The 15,977-nt window shown below is 38.5% G+C and overlaps 1 protein-coding gene across 1 annotated transcript; it reads left to right on the top strand.

The window, feature by feature from the left end:
• Nucleotides 1-1,928: 1,928 nt before the first annotated feature.
• LOC127663390 (FACT complex subunit SSRP1-like) lies at nt 1,929-15,204 on the top strand. Its single transcript, XM_052154954.1, has 18 exons — nt 1,929-2,058; nt 2,455-2,510; nt 3,007-3,192; nt 4,008-4,113; nt 5,409-5,602; nt 5,759-5,859; nt 7,376-7,505; nt 7,857-7,960; nt 8,089-8,217; nt 10,185-10,406; nt 10,563-10,635; nt 10,954-11,083; nt 11,201-11,246; nt 12,113-12,248; nt 13,303-13,470; nt 14,169-14,263; nt 14,351-14,510; nt 14,759-15,204. The coding sequence occupies exons 2-18, from the start codon at nt 2,457-2,459 to the stop codon at nt 14,837-14,839; spliced, it is 2,115 nt and encodes a 704-aa protein (XP_052010914.1). The 5' UTR covers nt 1,929-2,058; nt 2,455-2,456; the 3' UTR covers nt 14,840-15,204.
• The last annotated feature ends 773 nt before the right edge of the window (nt 15,205-15,977 follow it).

The raw sequence follows: 15,977 nt of genomic DNA, 5'->3' as shown, positions 1-15,977 counted from the left end.
GCTCTGCGCGACTGTGGATGAAACTAACTGACGATGTGAAGTGATTTTATACACATGCCTGAGAGAAAGTTCTGTCCTCCTTTTCTCCTTACAATCCCTCTCTCTATTCCTCCTCCTCCTCTCATTCTCTCCTCAGTGATTCACTGTTGATTGATCTTTTCAAAAGTGAAGGCAACTGACCCTGCCACGAGACTCTAAAACCACAAAGCTGGGGGGAATTACACATTTGACAGCTATTTCATAATTGGTGTATTTATTTACTCACCAAACAGCCTTTTCCTTTCAGGTTCAGTGACTCAATTATAATTTAGCATTGGATAATTCGTTGAGAATTCTTGTAAGGGACAGTGTTTGGAGATTGGTGGATATTGTGACCAAGTCTCGTGTTTGTCAAATATGTCTCATGCCTCTGGTATTACCTTTATTGACAGTGAGATTATTCAGATCTTTCGCCCTCACACACCACTCAAAGCGCTTGTACTGTATATTTAACACGTGCGTGGGTTATTTCGGAAGTGTGTAAGAGCGGTGACGAGAGGATCGTTTCAAAATATGATTTTAAAAGAGCAGGAACGGATTAACACTTTGACTATTGCCTAACCCTAAACAACCCGTCTGTCTGCTCTTCGCTTGTGATGTTTAACTGATGTGATTTTGCTGTCGCTTGGAGTTACATTTGATGGTCCGTGAGTCTGACGCCCCCTGGTGTTCCACTTAAGTAAGAATGAATTAAGCCCACTGATAAAAGCTTTATCTTAACTGAATGCGTTTATGTAAAACAATATTATAGCAGACATACAGAAATCTGATACATGGCATTGAATAAATATTCATATATAGTTTTCACTTGTGTAAAAAAAAAAAGTCACCTACTTGTACATATATGAAACATATATTTACCCAAATACTAATGGAATTTGAATATGTGCGTTTATGCTTAAATATATGAATGGTCATTTTATACATGTTATTTTATTAACATATATAACGTTTATGTATGGTGGTATATAATCAGCAGGTACACTCAATCCTCTAATATTCATGTAATCAAGGAAACTTAAATTAGTTGAGTCGATTAAAAAAATGTCTTGTCAGATTTACTCAATCCATGTGCATTGGGACAACATTAATACATTTTGGTTGATTAACTGAAACTTGGCAGAGGATATCTAGTTCCCAGTATGCTTTGCATGGGACTCCACCGGGAGGGTATATGTTAAAAATGAAAGGAATAGTTCACCCAAAAATGAAATTTCTCTCATCATTTACTCACCCTAATGAAATCCCAGATGTGTATGACTTTGGATTACTTTGGATTACTTTTATGTTGCCTTTATGTACTTTTTAGAGCTTCAAATTTCTAGTCATATTCACTTACATTGTATGGACCTACAGAGCTGAGATATTATGTTGTGTTTAATGTACTGTTATATTGAGATTTAGAAGAATCTCTCTTATGTTAGTTTTACCATCATGGTGAAGAGTGGTGCTTGAGTCTAGGTTGAGGACATATTCATTTTGAGTAAATTAAATATTGTTTTATCCACTGATCAACTGCGGTGCTAACAATAAAGAGAGTCTTTTGTTATGTTTGTTGAACCCGCTTTAATATAATGTAATATAGTTACTTTGTAATTTAACGATATTACTTAATGCAAGTGAATGTTTATCACTTATTTTGTACAACTTTCTGGGTGCAGACTTGGTTGTGTGACGTCACGCACCTGCATCTCGGTGAAATCGGGGTTTAAAATTTCCGCACGATTTTCCAAGTTGTAATTACGACTTCAAGTGGCGTTCCATTTCACTTTTTCCAGTAGGAAATTGGAAAATCCGAATTTCCGAGATGAATGAAACGTAGCATCAGCGCGTAGTCATGGAAACGCGTGACCTTTCAGAAGTTCTTCCGGGTGACTGCGTTTAGAACCCGGAGGTTTAACGCGGGAAACTGGAGAATAGAGGCACTTGGTCACTTTATCATCTGTTTGTTTGTTTTATAAAATATCTCCAACGCCGGGAACTACGATTGCGCATTTGTAAAGCCAGTATTCACCCAAAGTAAGTGATAAAAACCGTTTATGTCACTGACTGAAGAGTTTAAATCAAGCCGGTAAAAGGAATCTCTGCTCCACATGTACGGCGCGAGAACAGTGGTTGTGTCTCAAAATCTAGTGTGATGCCTACTAAGATAGGCAGCCTCGAACGCACTCGAAAATGCTATGATTTCCAAAAACGCTGTCTTTGTAGGGAGCACACTAGGTTTTAGACACGCAGACACAAATATGACTAATGAATATGTTTTCTTTCTGGAACGATAATTCTGACGATTATCACCGATAATACATATTATGTGAATGTTCAAGAAGTATGTTTGAAAACAAAAACTCTTTAGGAATTGTAGCTCGACTGTTAACAAAAGTTGCTGTATTTCTGTAATTGTGTTTTATTTTCCAGGAATGGGAGACACTCTTGAGTTTAATGAGATTTATCAAGAGGTGAAGGGATCGTGGGTGAGTGACACAAACACACATTACATTATATTATGACCACTGTATATCTCAGTGTACTGTTGTTGTAAAGAGATAATCCCCCCCCCCCCAAATACAGTGCAAGTGATTGGTGGCCAGAACTTTGAAGCTCCGAAAGCACATAAAAGGCAACATAAAAGTAATCCATATGACTCCAGTGGTTAAAAATGTTTTGTGTTTTTTTGTTTTGGTGTGGGGAGAAACTATCCCTTTAAATTAAACATGTAAAACAAGTTGTATTGAACGTGGAACATTCAATGGAGCATTTCACACACTCAATTCCTATTATACTTATTCAGAAGGCTGTTGGGTTTTGAGTTTTGTATTTATAGAGTAAACAGCATTTATTCCTATTGTAGAAAACAAAGAAAAATATTCTTAATACATGCAAGTTGCAACTATGCAGAATGTTCCAGCACAACACAGAAATACCATACCATAAATGATCACCATGTGTTTCTGTTTTATTTTTTCTCAGAATGATGGCCGGCTGAGGTTCAGCAAGCAGTCTGTGGTCTATAAAAGTAGTAAGACCGGGAAGGTGGACAGTATTCCAGCCCCTGAACTCTCTGTGGCCCAGTGGCGGCGAGTCTGCCTGGGTCATGGAATCAAACTGGCTACCAGCACTGGACACATCTACAAATATGATGGCTTCAAAGACACAGTGAGTGTGTTGATGATATTGTTATTCTGACCAATCAAGACTTGCATATCCATGAAAAGTGTTCTACACAAAGACATGGCTATTTGGTGAAAAAGAAAGAACTGGCAATGCAATGTGTGTGCATGCATGTTTGTATATACTGTATGTGTAATTTAAGATGTTACAGGAATGCCTTTCTCCAGGGGTTAATCAATTGCCTCAAGTAATGGATTTGCTCAGTACATGTGTGTATGTGTGTGTTTGTATGATGTCATTGTGTGGAGTGTTTATTATTAGGCACTGTTCCGCAAATCCGGAAGAGTCTGTAACATGTAACATAGACAAAGCTGATGTGTGCATATATTGTCCACTCTATATTTATATATGTTGCTTACGGCTAACTGTAAACCAGTGTTATCGTTTTTTTCTTTACATTATGGAAAAGGAAACGTTTTAAGGATCAGAGGAGTGTGGGGGGGGGTTACTGGTTTGTATAATCTTAAAATGACTGTGAGGGATTCAGTAACTTGGCACCAAACTCATTAGTGCACAGATGGACACTCACACCTGGTAGAGTGACATGTGGAAGCCATTGTGGAGCACTGGATAAATAAACAGACTGATTGAACGCGCTCCGTATCAGCCTCTGGCTGGATTACACACACCTCCGCTGTCCCAGAGGGTCGTGCTGTACTGCCAATTCGCTTTATTAATGAACTCAGTCCTGGATGAGAGAGAGTCAGGGGAAGTGAAGAATTAATTCTGTTTACCTCTTCTTTCTTCTCTTTCTGTCTACGTCTCCTTCCTTTTTTGCTTGTCTCTCCGCTCCCCCGAAGGATTTTGAGAAGATTTCTGCATTTTTTAAAGCAAATTTCAAGGTCGAGTTGACTGAGAAGGACATGTGTGTGAAAGGCAGGAATTGGGGCACAGCCAAATTCACAGGTAAATGTAAAAGTTCAGTGTAGTCTGCACATGCTGCCACTGAAGACCTTCACAAATTGAGTTTTGCATGGGCAAGCACCATCCACCTTTTTTTTGAGCATTTGCAAATAGGGCTGGGTATCGTTCCAAAAATGTCGATACCGGTTCCTAAATGATACTTTTTTCGATACCAATTTTATGAAATCCGTTTTAACAAGATAACAAACATTACATCAAAAAACTTTGGTTTTATTTTTTTCAGTTTGTTGACTTTTTTACAGACTCAAAGTCTCATCTCCTGAGCCTTCTGGCCTCCTCATGCCAGGGTTGGCAGGGGCAGAGGCTATAACATTAATGTGAAGAGGGGAAAAAAAAACAAGAAAGCTAAACTGTTAATTCAGCCAACCCTAAGGATAAGTACTATTTAACAAAATAACTAGTTTAATGTACGTTAAACTTGATCAGTTACTGTCAACTTAAAGCATTTTTAACATTGATTTAGCTAACTATATATAGCCATACATCCAAACAATATCTAACGTTACGTAGGTCCCAGTTTATAGGACTATGTCGCCGCACACAGAAACGTTAATTTAACAAATACACAAGTTAGCCGATTTGGTTTGTTTGCTAAACATGAACCTTACCTGTCAATGTCCCAAGTCATAGCGCCGCTGCATTCATCAGTAGTTTTGAAGGAAGCTCTGTGGCAGGACACTGAGAGGATGACTGCACCAGCTCGGTCTTCTTGCAGTCAGAGAAACTTTCTGCTCTTAAGTTTATACTGTGCACTGTCAAGTGCTTTATCAGATTTGTCATGTTGATGGTCTTGGCAGCAATTATCTTGTCGCAAATATTGCATTGCGCGCTGTTGGCATCGAGCCTGGTGAAATGTAGCCACGCTTTTGATCTTTTCCACATCTTTTACATCTAAGGGGGTTGGGATGCATACACACAACAGCCTCACGTGTGAGCCATGTAACCAGCGTAAACTAGCGTTTTTCCTTGATGCCCAAACACAGCCAATCACCGGCACTTTTAGATTTGGGCACATCTAACATGCTACATGCTTATTGCTGACGTTGACTAGATTAAATCCTTAGGTATCAAAATTTGGTACCGAACGACAAGACATTTTTTGATACTCGATTGTTTAGAGGCAATTCGGTCAGTGCCTAAAATGTATCGAACTCTATACCCAGCCCTATTCGCAATAAATGTCCAAGCTTGCATTTTACAAAAAGTAAAAAAGTGGATATTGACCGATTGTACATGGTCATTGAGAAATTTGGCATTCCTTAAATGTTTGCACTCAGGGCCGCTGATGTCATTCGAGGTGAGTGACAATCCTGCCTTTGAGATCCCACTGGCTAGCGTTTCCCAGTGTGCAACTGCAAAGAATGAGGTGACAGTGGAGTTTCATCAGAACGATGATGCGGAGGTGTCGCTCATGGAGGTCCGCTTCTATGTCCCACCCAACACTGGAGATGATGGCTCAGACCCTGTGGAGGTGTGTGTGTGTGTGTGTGTGTGTGTGTGTGTGTGTGTGTGTGTGTGTGTGTGTGTGTGTGTGTGTGTGTGTGTGTGTGTGTGTGTGTGTGTGTGTGTGTGTGTGTGAACACGAACCTGTGCTGATACTGAAAATCTCTCTCGCATTCTCTCATAGGCATTTGCTCAGAATATTCTGTCAAAGGCAGATGTAATCCAAGCCACCGGAGATGCTGTGTGTATCTTTAAAGAACTTCAGTGCCTTACGCCAAGAGGAAGGTACACTTATAAAATGCAAACAAAAAACTTTGGCTTCGCTTCTTTTATACCACAATACACAAGTGGACATATAAATAATATTGCTAAACGAGTCAAAGTAACTACATTACATGATATTAAAGCATGTTTTACATAACAAAAGACTCTCTTTTTTGTTAGCACAGCAGTTGATCAGTGGATAAAACTATATTTAAATTACTATATGTCATATTGACAAAAATATATCGTGGAGCACAACCAAGCAGTTGACAAATTGAATGTTTAGGGCTCTAAAATAAAAAGAAATTACTTGGTAGACATTCCTACTAATAAGATACTCATACAATGCTCGTACTCGTAATTTTCAAAATACTCAACATTTGGGAGCCACATTGTTACTGTAGTCTGCAATTTGCTGAATTTGTAGTTAAATGTAGTTGACAATTCTTCAGATGCACTGACATCCATGCTCGTGTAATGTTAGCCAGCTGGTAAGTCGGTGTGCAGTGTAAAACCTCACTCTCCTGTCCTTAAATGAATAGTTCACCCAAAAATGAAAATTTGCTGGTCTGTTGTCTGTTCAAGTTTTTCTCGTAAACATATTTGTAAATAATAAGTCGCTTGGATTCTGAAGAAATGTATTTGTCAACTGGAGTCTTGTGGATTATTTTGATGCATTTTATTATGCATTTTAGACCATCAAAATAATGTAGTACATTCACTTGCATTGTTTAAAGGAGGCCTGAAAAGAAATCCTAAAAATTTTAAATTCTGTTTTGATGAAGAAAGAAACTCTAATACATCTTGGCCTGAGGGTGAGTAAATTATCGGCAAGTTTTTGGGTGAACTATTCCTTTAAGAGATGTACTAGCAACAGTGGGCCATGGCTTTTATAGGCTCCTTGCTAGCTCGTCCAATTCCCATGCCGGGGATCACCGGTTCGAATCCCGCTCAGAGTGGGATGGGAGTGAGGTTTAGGGGGTGGGTGTAACAGTAGCCAGCTGGTACGTGATTGCTGTGCAGTTTGTATAACTTCACTCTCCTGGCCTTGAGAGATGCACTAGCGACCGGGGCTTGGGCCATGGCTTTTCTAGCCTCCTTGCCTACGTGTCTGACTCCCATGCTGATCGCCGGTTTGAATCCCGCTCAGGGCGGGTTGAGTAGGACAGGTGACACTCGTGCTAAGTTTTCTGGGTGATTATGAGGATTCTTTGCAGTGGTTGAAGATTCATTGAACTCTTAAATATTAGTCATTTTATTTATCACATTTGTTAGCAGATCAGATTAGTGTACAGCTTCTTATTGCCGTGTACTGAAAAAAAGTATGTATACAATTGATGCTTCATCACTGGATGAAATTTGACAGCCAGATATCACTCAAGTACATGCGTCATTAATGCCCGCTAGATTTAAAATGTTTGTCACAGTCTGGAGCCCTGTCTTTATTTTCTGTGTGTCTTCAGGAGATGCAACATGACTGATTTGACCTCAGCTTTAGTATTGTCAATTTTGGCTTGAGCTAGTGTTTGTCTTTCAGGTATGATATTCGTATCTACCCCACGTTTTTGCACCTGCATGGTAAAACGTTTGACTATAAGATCCCCTACACCACCGTACTGCGCCTTTTCCTGCTGCCACACAAGGACCAGAGGCAGATGTTCTTTGTGGTGAGTTGTGTGTGTGTGTGTGTGTGTGTGTGTGTGTGTGTTTATAAAAAAAAACTACCAAATACAATCTGTATTTTTAAATGTAGAAAATTGTGTGTTCTCACAGCTATCAGAATCATGCTTAATAAATTGATCACATCATCAGCAACCTTACAACAAAGAGAGCATTGTTAAGGGTATTTTAACTCCATGTGACATCACTGAAGCATTAAAATTATATTCACATTAAATTATTGGTGTTGCTGCTCCCTGCTGGTTAAATGCAAAATCACTGGTTGTATTCTCGGTGTTACTCAGGGCTCAGCTTTCACAGTTTTAAAGAGAGTTAAATCATCTGTTTGCCACTTCCAGATCAGTCTAGACCCACCGATTAAACAGGGTCAGACACGTTACCATTTCCTCATTCTCCTCTTCTCCAAAGATGAAGATGTCAGCCTCACTCTCAACATGAGCGAGTGAGTGAACTTGGATGCTTTATAGTCTTTCGAATGCACTTTTCTCTAATTAGGAAAAACTTTAGTTTAGTTTTTCTCTAGCTGGTAAATGTTAACAGTCTGTTCTGTCTGTCTTTCATTGTTTTTAGGGATGAGGTGGAGAAGCGTTTTGAAGGGAAGCTCAGTAAGAACATGTCTGGTCCACTCTATGAGGTTGTCAGCAGGGTCATGAAAGCTTCGGTCAACAGGAAGATCACCGTACCTGGAAACTTCCATGGGTAACATGCACAAATACTCCTTTTTATAAGGTTATACGATAAGGTAGACCGATATATAATTTTTACTGATTAATTGATTAATCAATGTCTATATTTTGATATATACAGTGGATGTGTATGTGTGTGTATATATATATATATATATATATATATATATACACATATATACACCGATCAGCCACAACATGAATTGAATAACAGAGAAGTGAATAACATTGATTTATCTCTTTACAATGGCACCTGTCAAGGGGTGGGATATGTTTGGCAGCAAGTGAACAGTCAGTTCTTGAATTGTATGTGTTGGAAGCAGGAAAAATCGGTAAGCATAAGGATCTGAGCAACTTTGACAAGGGCCAAATTATGATGGCTAGACGACCGGGTCAGAGCATCTTCAAAACGGCTGGTCTTATGGGGTGTTCCCGGTATGCAGTGGTTTGTAACTACCAAAAGTGGTCCAAGGAAGGACAACCAGTGAACTGGTGACAGGGTCATGTGTGCCCAAGGCTCACTGATGCATGCAGGGAGTAAAGGCTAGCCCGTCTGGTCCGATCCCACAGAAGAGCCACTGTAACACAAATTGCTGAAAAACTTAATGCTGGCCTTGGTAGAAAGCTGTCAGAACAGGTGTGCTGAACCAACAAGTCCGATCCATGGAGGCCCTACCTCGCAACTTGCAGGATTTTAAGTATCTGCTGCTAACATCTTTGTGTCAGATACCACAGGACACCTTCAGAGGTCTTGTGGAGTCTGCGCCTTGACAGTTTAGCTTTTTGGTGGCACGAGGGACCTACATAATATTAGGCAAGTGGTTTTAATGTTGTGCTGATTGGTGTGTGTGTGTGTGTGTGTATATATATATATGTGTATATATATATATATGTGTGTATATATATGTATATGTATATATATATATATATATATATATATATATATATATATATATATATATACATATAATTACTCGATCAGCACAACATTAAAAACCACCTGCCTAATATTGTCCCCCTCTTGCCACAAAAGCAGCTCCAACCCACATCTCAGAATAGCATTTTGAGATGCTACTCTTCTCACCACATATGTACTGTGCAGTAATCTGAGTTACCATAGACTTTGTCAGTTTGAACCTGTCTGGCCATTCTCTGTTGACCTCTCTCAACAAGGCATATCCCTCCGCAGAACTGCCACTCACTGGATGTTTTTGGCACCATTCTGTGTAAATTATAGAGACTGTTGTGTGTGAAAATCCCAGGAGATCAGCAGTAACAGAAATACTCAAACCAGCCCATCTGGCACCAGCAATCATGCCTTGGACCAAATCACGGAGATCACATTTTTTCCACATTCTGATGGTTGATGTGAACATCAACTGAAGCTCCTGACCCGTATCTGCATGATTTTATGCACCACTGCCACACGATTGGATGATTAGATAATCGCATGGATAATTGTTGGTACCAGATGGGCTAGTTTTAGTATTTCTGTAACTGATCTCCTGGGATGTTCATGTACAACAGTCTCTAGAATTTACTCCAAATGGTGCCAAAAACAAAAAACATCCAGTGAGGGGCAGTTACAATGGTAACTCAGATAAACCGCTCTGTACAATTGTGGTGAGAAGAATAGCATCTCTGGTTGGTGGCGTTTTGGCGGCACAAGGGGGACCTACACAATATTAGCTAAGTGGTTTTAATGTTGTGTCTGATTGGTTTATGAAAATATATATATATTATACACACACATACATATGTATATATGTGTGTGTGTGTGTGTGTGTATAAAAACTACCAGTCTATTAATTGGATATCTGCCTTTTCCATCGGTTTTGACAAAATCCACTTTATTTCAAACTTCTCATTACACTTTTTGTCACAAGATGAAATTTGGTCGTAATACATTTAGTTTGACTCATCAAAATGACTTCCTTTTGGATCTAAATCAAATAATAGTCTTTCTCTCTTTGTGTGTAGTCACTCGGGATCGCAGTGTATCACCTGTGCATATAAGGCGAGCTCAGGGCTGTTGTATCCTCTGGAGAGGGGCTTTATCTACTTGCACAAGCCTCCGATTCACCTGCGCTTTGAGGAGATCTCCTGCGTCAACTTTGCTCGAGGAACCACCACCACCCGCTCCTTTGACTTTGAAATAGAGACCAAGCAGAAAAACCAGTACACCTTCAGCAACATTGAGAGGTAACATTAACCACAATCCCCAATACAAAATGTGCAGAGTATGGGGGAACTAGGATGGGGGAAACACTGCCACAGGTTAAACATGCCTGGTTAGGACATGATGTGAAGTAGAGGGACATCTGCTGTATTATCTGCTCTCTCTTCTTTCTTATGTAGGGAGGAATATGGAAAACTCTTTGACTTTGTCAATGCCAAGAAACTGAACATCAAGAACAGAGGATTTAAAGAGGTAATTATTGTTGTTTCCACTTCTTTAATACTTATTAAGTAATTAACTATTACTACTTGCACACCAAATTTACACACATTGGTGTGGAATTCGATAACTACATAAACAATACATTTTGCTGATGGGATTGCACTCGTGGGAATAAGAAGGAAGTGATTTTGACCCTCTAATTCTGTGGTGCAGACTGTGAGTGTTTATATTTGCAGTAAGTTCTCCTGATGGTGACGTTTTGACTACATTAACTTACTGTGGACTGCAGCAGCATATAGTGACATGTGTTAAGTTGAAGTTTTTCATTTATTGAACTGTGTGTTGTAGGGCATGAATGGTGCAGATGGCTACAGTGACTCTGATGAAGACCAGCATGATGCTTACCTGGAGAGAATGAAACTGGAAGGCAAGATCAGAGAAGAGGGAGATGGCAGCGACGAATCGGAGGGAGATAGCGGTAACTGACGCTAGTTTAACTATAAAACATGACGCAAACTGTATATTAATCTCAAGGAATACTCCAGAGCTTTTGGAGTTACGTTTGATGCCAATATTTATTTCTGTTTTTCTGTAGATGAGTCTTTCAACCCTGGAGAAGAGGAGGATGAAGTTGCAGAAGAGTAAGTCTTATTGATCAGGTGTTGAACAAAAAAAAAATCAACATTTAAATCTAATCATGCATAGCACATTTGAGAGAAAGCTGTTCGAGTCTCTCTCATTAACATGGGCTCATCTACAGATGCTCGGGTTTGTTAAAGAGACGGTACCGGTTTTAGCGCATGTTAAACAAATCAATGGAAAACTTAAAATTAGTTTTTTAATAAAAATGTGTCAAATTAATATTTTCGTAATGTATCTTTTTAGAAGGTGCCCTGTATAATTAGCTGGGATATTTTCTTTTATATGTAAGGAAAAGAGATATTATAACTGAAATATACCCATATAAATCAATATTGAATCAAATTGAATCGAGAGCTTGTGAAATCAAATTGGGAAATCTATCAATACCCAGCACTAGAAATTTCTATAGCAAATAAACATTTTTCTTGTCATCCTCTGGTTTTATCAGATAGATTTGCTCTTGTATGGAGAAACTTGTTCGCAAGTCATAGTAATGTTCGATTTGAGCGAATCATTCATTACTGAATCACGATTTATTTTCATTGAGTTAGGTTTACTATTTCACAAATCAATCTGAATGATTCATTAGTGAATCATTGTTGAATCAGAATGACTTTTTCGAAGTAATCAATTTAACCAATCACAAATCTGTCTTAATGATTAATAAATGAATCTTTGTGAATAAAAATGATTTCTGGTCATTGAATAGATCGAACGGTTCACAAATCAGTCTGAATGATTTATTAGTGAATCAGAATTATTTCTTGTTATCCAGTGATCAGTCACACATGAATGGTGAAGTCATGGAAATTGATTTGTTAAAAAGTTTGAGAACTGTGTCTGATGGTATTATGTCTCTGTGCAGGTTTGACAGCAATGCCTCAGAGAGTGATAGTGAGGCGGAAGATGGAGACAGTGAGGATGAAGGCAAGAAGAAGAAACCTGAAAAAAAGCCCAAGAAAGTGGTCAAGGAGAAGAAAGAGAGGAAACCACGGAAAGAGGTCTTTACCTTATATGCATTAATATCTGTAATATCATTAAAATCTCTTATATTATGAGGTAAACTCAACGTATACATGAGAGGCAATGGAAACATATTGTAGTTGAAATACTTATGACTTATTTGGGAAAGGTCAGGAATATTTGGTCTGTCCCATAATAATTAACAAAGCTGTTAACACTGCAAGTTTCAGAATTTTGTTCATTATTATGGGAGTGATCAATAATGTCACTTTTAACTTTTAGAGCCCGTAAAGAAATATTCTGAGTGATGGCTGCTGGAAATGGGGCCTGTCTAGATTTGATCAAAAATTACTTTTCCCAAATAGTGATGTGCATCCCTTACATCAGTAATGCCCTGACTATACTATCTGTTGAATGCTACTTTGGTGAATTAAAGTACCAATTTCCTTCCGAAATTGCAAAATCTGTACATTATTCCAAACATTTGGCCGCCAGTGTATATCTACTAGCTGTCCCGCTTCACTGCTGCATCCCAGCCATCCATTTGTGGTTTCTTTTTTGGAAATCTAAACACTTGAATTGTATCAGATCCAGGCAGCATCCAGCCACTAAATAACATGGTCCAAATTTTAATGTTGTTGTATGACAATCATGATTTGTCTCTGAATGAAGCACCTCCCGCTGTTGTTTTGAATGTGTGTGATAACTAACTGAAATGTTCTAAGAACAAAGACGTCACTTCCTAAACCAATGAATACCATCATGAAACAGTCTATATAATGAAAGCGTTGGGCTGTAAAGCTTCAAAAAGGTGCAAAAAAAAAAGAAAACACCATAAAAGTAGGATGAAATATCCTAAATACTGAAGTAATTTTTAAATTTGCTAGTTTCTGTAACCCTTAGGTTTCAGTTCTATACTTGAATTTGTAGATACCAAAAACAACATTGTCCTACAATTCAGACATGCTTTAATGTGTCCACCATGCTAATGAGTTTGTTTTTGCCTGTTTAAAAAAATAAATCACACTAACTCTGTCAAATTTACTCTGCTACACTGTATTTAACCTCTCTTCCTCTCTCTGCATTAAACAGAAGAAGGTAAAGGACGCTGGTGCTCCTAAGAGGCCGATGAGCTCTTACATGCTGTGGCTCAATGGCAACCGAGAGCGCATCAAGAAGGAGCATCCTGGAATATCGGTTACTGAGATCTCCAAGAAGGCTGGAGAGATGTGGAAACAACTAGGCAGTGACCAGAAAGAGGTCTGCTGCACACAAGTCTCAAATCACACACACCCCAATAACCTGAAAATCTTAAAAAGCCTAATTATAAATTGCTTCTTAAAGGAATAGTTCACCCAAAATCCTAAAATGTCGTCATCATTTACTCACCCGCATGCCATCTCAGATGTGTATGTTTGTATTTCTTCTGCTATATATATATATATATATATATATATATCGGCTCTCTTGGTACATACAATGCAAGTCAACAGGGTCCAATATTTTGAAGCTCCAAAAAGGACATTAAGGCAGCTTGAAAGTAATCCATAAGACTCCAGTAGTTACATCTATATCTTCAGAAGATTTATGATAGGTGTAAGAGAGAAACAGATCAATATTTAAGTCCTTTTCAACTATAAATCTACACTTTCATCCAGTCCTCTTATACTAGTTCACGGGAGGGCAGAGTTCTTTTGTTTTTTGGCAATTTGCAATCTTCGTGCATGTGGCAAGTTAAATATTTTATGCATGGTTTCTTTTTTTTTTCTTTTTTTTGCCTATCCTGCAATTGCAGAGTGACTCTACCACTGAATACATTTATCAGCCACATGATATTTGTCTGTGGTTTGTACTATTGTGCTGCAGACTAATAGTTCTGGCATATACTCTCAATGCTATGATGTTTTATCAAGTAAAATTACATGTTTATTTAAAAATATTTCTTGTCTGTCTCACAGCAGTGGGACAGAAAGGCACAAGAGGCCAAGAAACAATATGAGAAAGCCATGAAAGAGTACAAAGAGAGCGGAGGAGGAGCGTCCACTGTTACTAAGTGAGAAACCGCATCAACACACTGAATCTTCCTCTCGAACATGCACTCAATTGAGTCTTAATTGTTATCTCCTTGTGTTTTGCCCAGAGAGAAGAAAAAGAAAGGAGGGAAGGTGGAAGGTAAGAAGAAGGGTGGAGGAGAAAATGAGAAAAAGGAAATCGGCAACGACAGCTTTAAGAGTAAAGAGTTCATCTCCAGTGAGGAGAGCTCGTCTGAATCTGACCACGGCAAAGGCAGAAAACGCAAGGTGTGTGACACTCGATTGCTCTTGGATTTGTAGCGCTGTTTAGTTCATTGTTCCAAAACCCAGAAGAGAATGAGTATTTTCAAGGCATGGATTCTCTCTGGAAATTCTATGACTGATCATCTCTTTAGGAGTTATTTAGATTTATATAATTTAATGGAATATTTAAGTCAGCCATATGGGTTTGGAATGACATTACTAAATGATTTTTGGTGAACTATCCCCTTAACTTAAACCATTGTTTCTCTCAGGCATCTGATGATGATGATGATGAGGAAGAGGAAGCTGCTTCCACACCTCCCAGCTCAGAGGAGGAGTCAGGGTCTGACTGATATCACACTGACAGCATAGACAGTTCCACAACATCTCAGGTTACACAAACAAATGTATGATGGTTACTTGGACCAAGACCTCCTACTTCCTCTTAATGTACATCCCAAGCACATTTTTACACCTGTTCCAATCTTTTTCATTCAAACTCAGAAATAGACTGGTAACAATAAGTCCACATCTCTTAGGAGCAACATCTGCAAAGCTCTCTGATACTTTTTCCAGGTTTGATAGAAACAGACAAAATTCAGGGAAGTCTGGATAGAGGGGGGTTCCCTCTTTTTTTAATTTTTCAATATAGAGAAACTGCAGTTCATTAAATGTCTTCGTTGTTTTGACAACACAAATTTTGTACTTTTTAATTTATCCAATTGTTAATCACTGTTTTGAAATAAAAATTAAATGAGTGATTCATTCCGTCTGTGTGTGTTTGGGGGGGGGGGGGGTCAGATTTTGCCCACATGGTTGGGTATCAGCCAACAGTCCCAACATGGAAAATAGCTTAATATAAATAATAATGTCTTATTTAAATTTAAAAATGCTATGAGCTCTGCATGAGGGTTAGGTTTAAACTTTTATTAGCTCAGTTTAAAAAAAATGTATGTAAAATGTGTGTGTATACAGGTTTCATTATATTTGTGAGTGCCAAATTTATGAAAAAGTCCTCACTAATATAGTAAACCTGGTTGACAACCCACTAGTGAGGACATTTTAGGTGGTCCTCACTACTATTAAAGGCTCAAATCAGCCAAATATTGTTCAGCTTTAAATCTACTGATGTGCACATGTTTCTGTGAAGGATAGGCTTAGGGGTATGTTAGGGGATAGATAATATCATTAGCCTTCTATGAAATCAATGGAAGTCTATGAAATGTCCTCAGTTATATAGTGAAACAAATGTGTGTGTGTGTGTGTGTGTGTGTGTGTGTGTGTGTGAGATCAGACCATCAGTAATTGGCACTGTGATATATACAAGCAAAGACACTTTGCATATTGGTAAACTGGGTGGGAAAGTGAAGTACCAGCATTCATGGAAGGCATGATTCAAGGAATATTCTACATTAAATACAAGTTAAGCTATATTGATTACATCTGTGGCATATTGTCAATTACCACAGAAAATAATGGGGCAACTGTTGT

Source organism: Xyrauchen texanus, chromosome 23 (assembly GCF_025860055.1).
Source record: "Xyrauchen texanus isolate HMW12.3.18 chromosome 23, RBS_HiC_50CHRs, whole genome shotgun sequence".
Lineage (NCBI taxonomy): Eukaryota > Metazoa > Chordata > Actinopteri > Cypriniformes > Catostomidae > Xyrauchen > Xyrauchen texanus.
The sequence above is the reverse complement of the archived record's forward strand: the minus strand, read 5'-3'. Positions and strand labels throughout refer to the sequence as shown.

What these genes read in the sequence shown, in the direction of transcription:
- LOC127663390 (XM_052154954.1), top strand. Translation starts at nt 2,457, where the DNA reads ATGGGAGACACTCTTGAGTTTAATGAGATTTATCAAGAGGTGAAGGGA. An exon ending in GGGCACAGCCAAATTCACAG is followed by an intron (nt 4,114 to 5,408) that starts GTAAATGTAAAA and finishes GTTTGCACTCAG; the next exon opens with GGCCGCTGATGTCATTCGAG. An exon ending in TGCCTTACGCCAAGAGGAAG is followed by an intron (nt 5,860 to 7,375) that starts GTACACTTATAA and finishes TTTGTCTTTCAG; the next exon opens with GTATGATATTCGTATCTACC.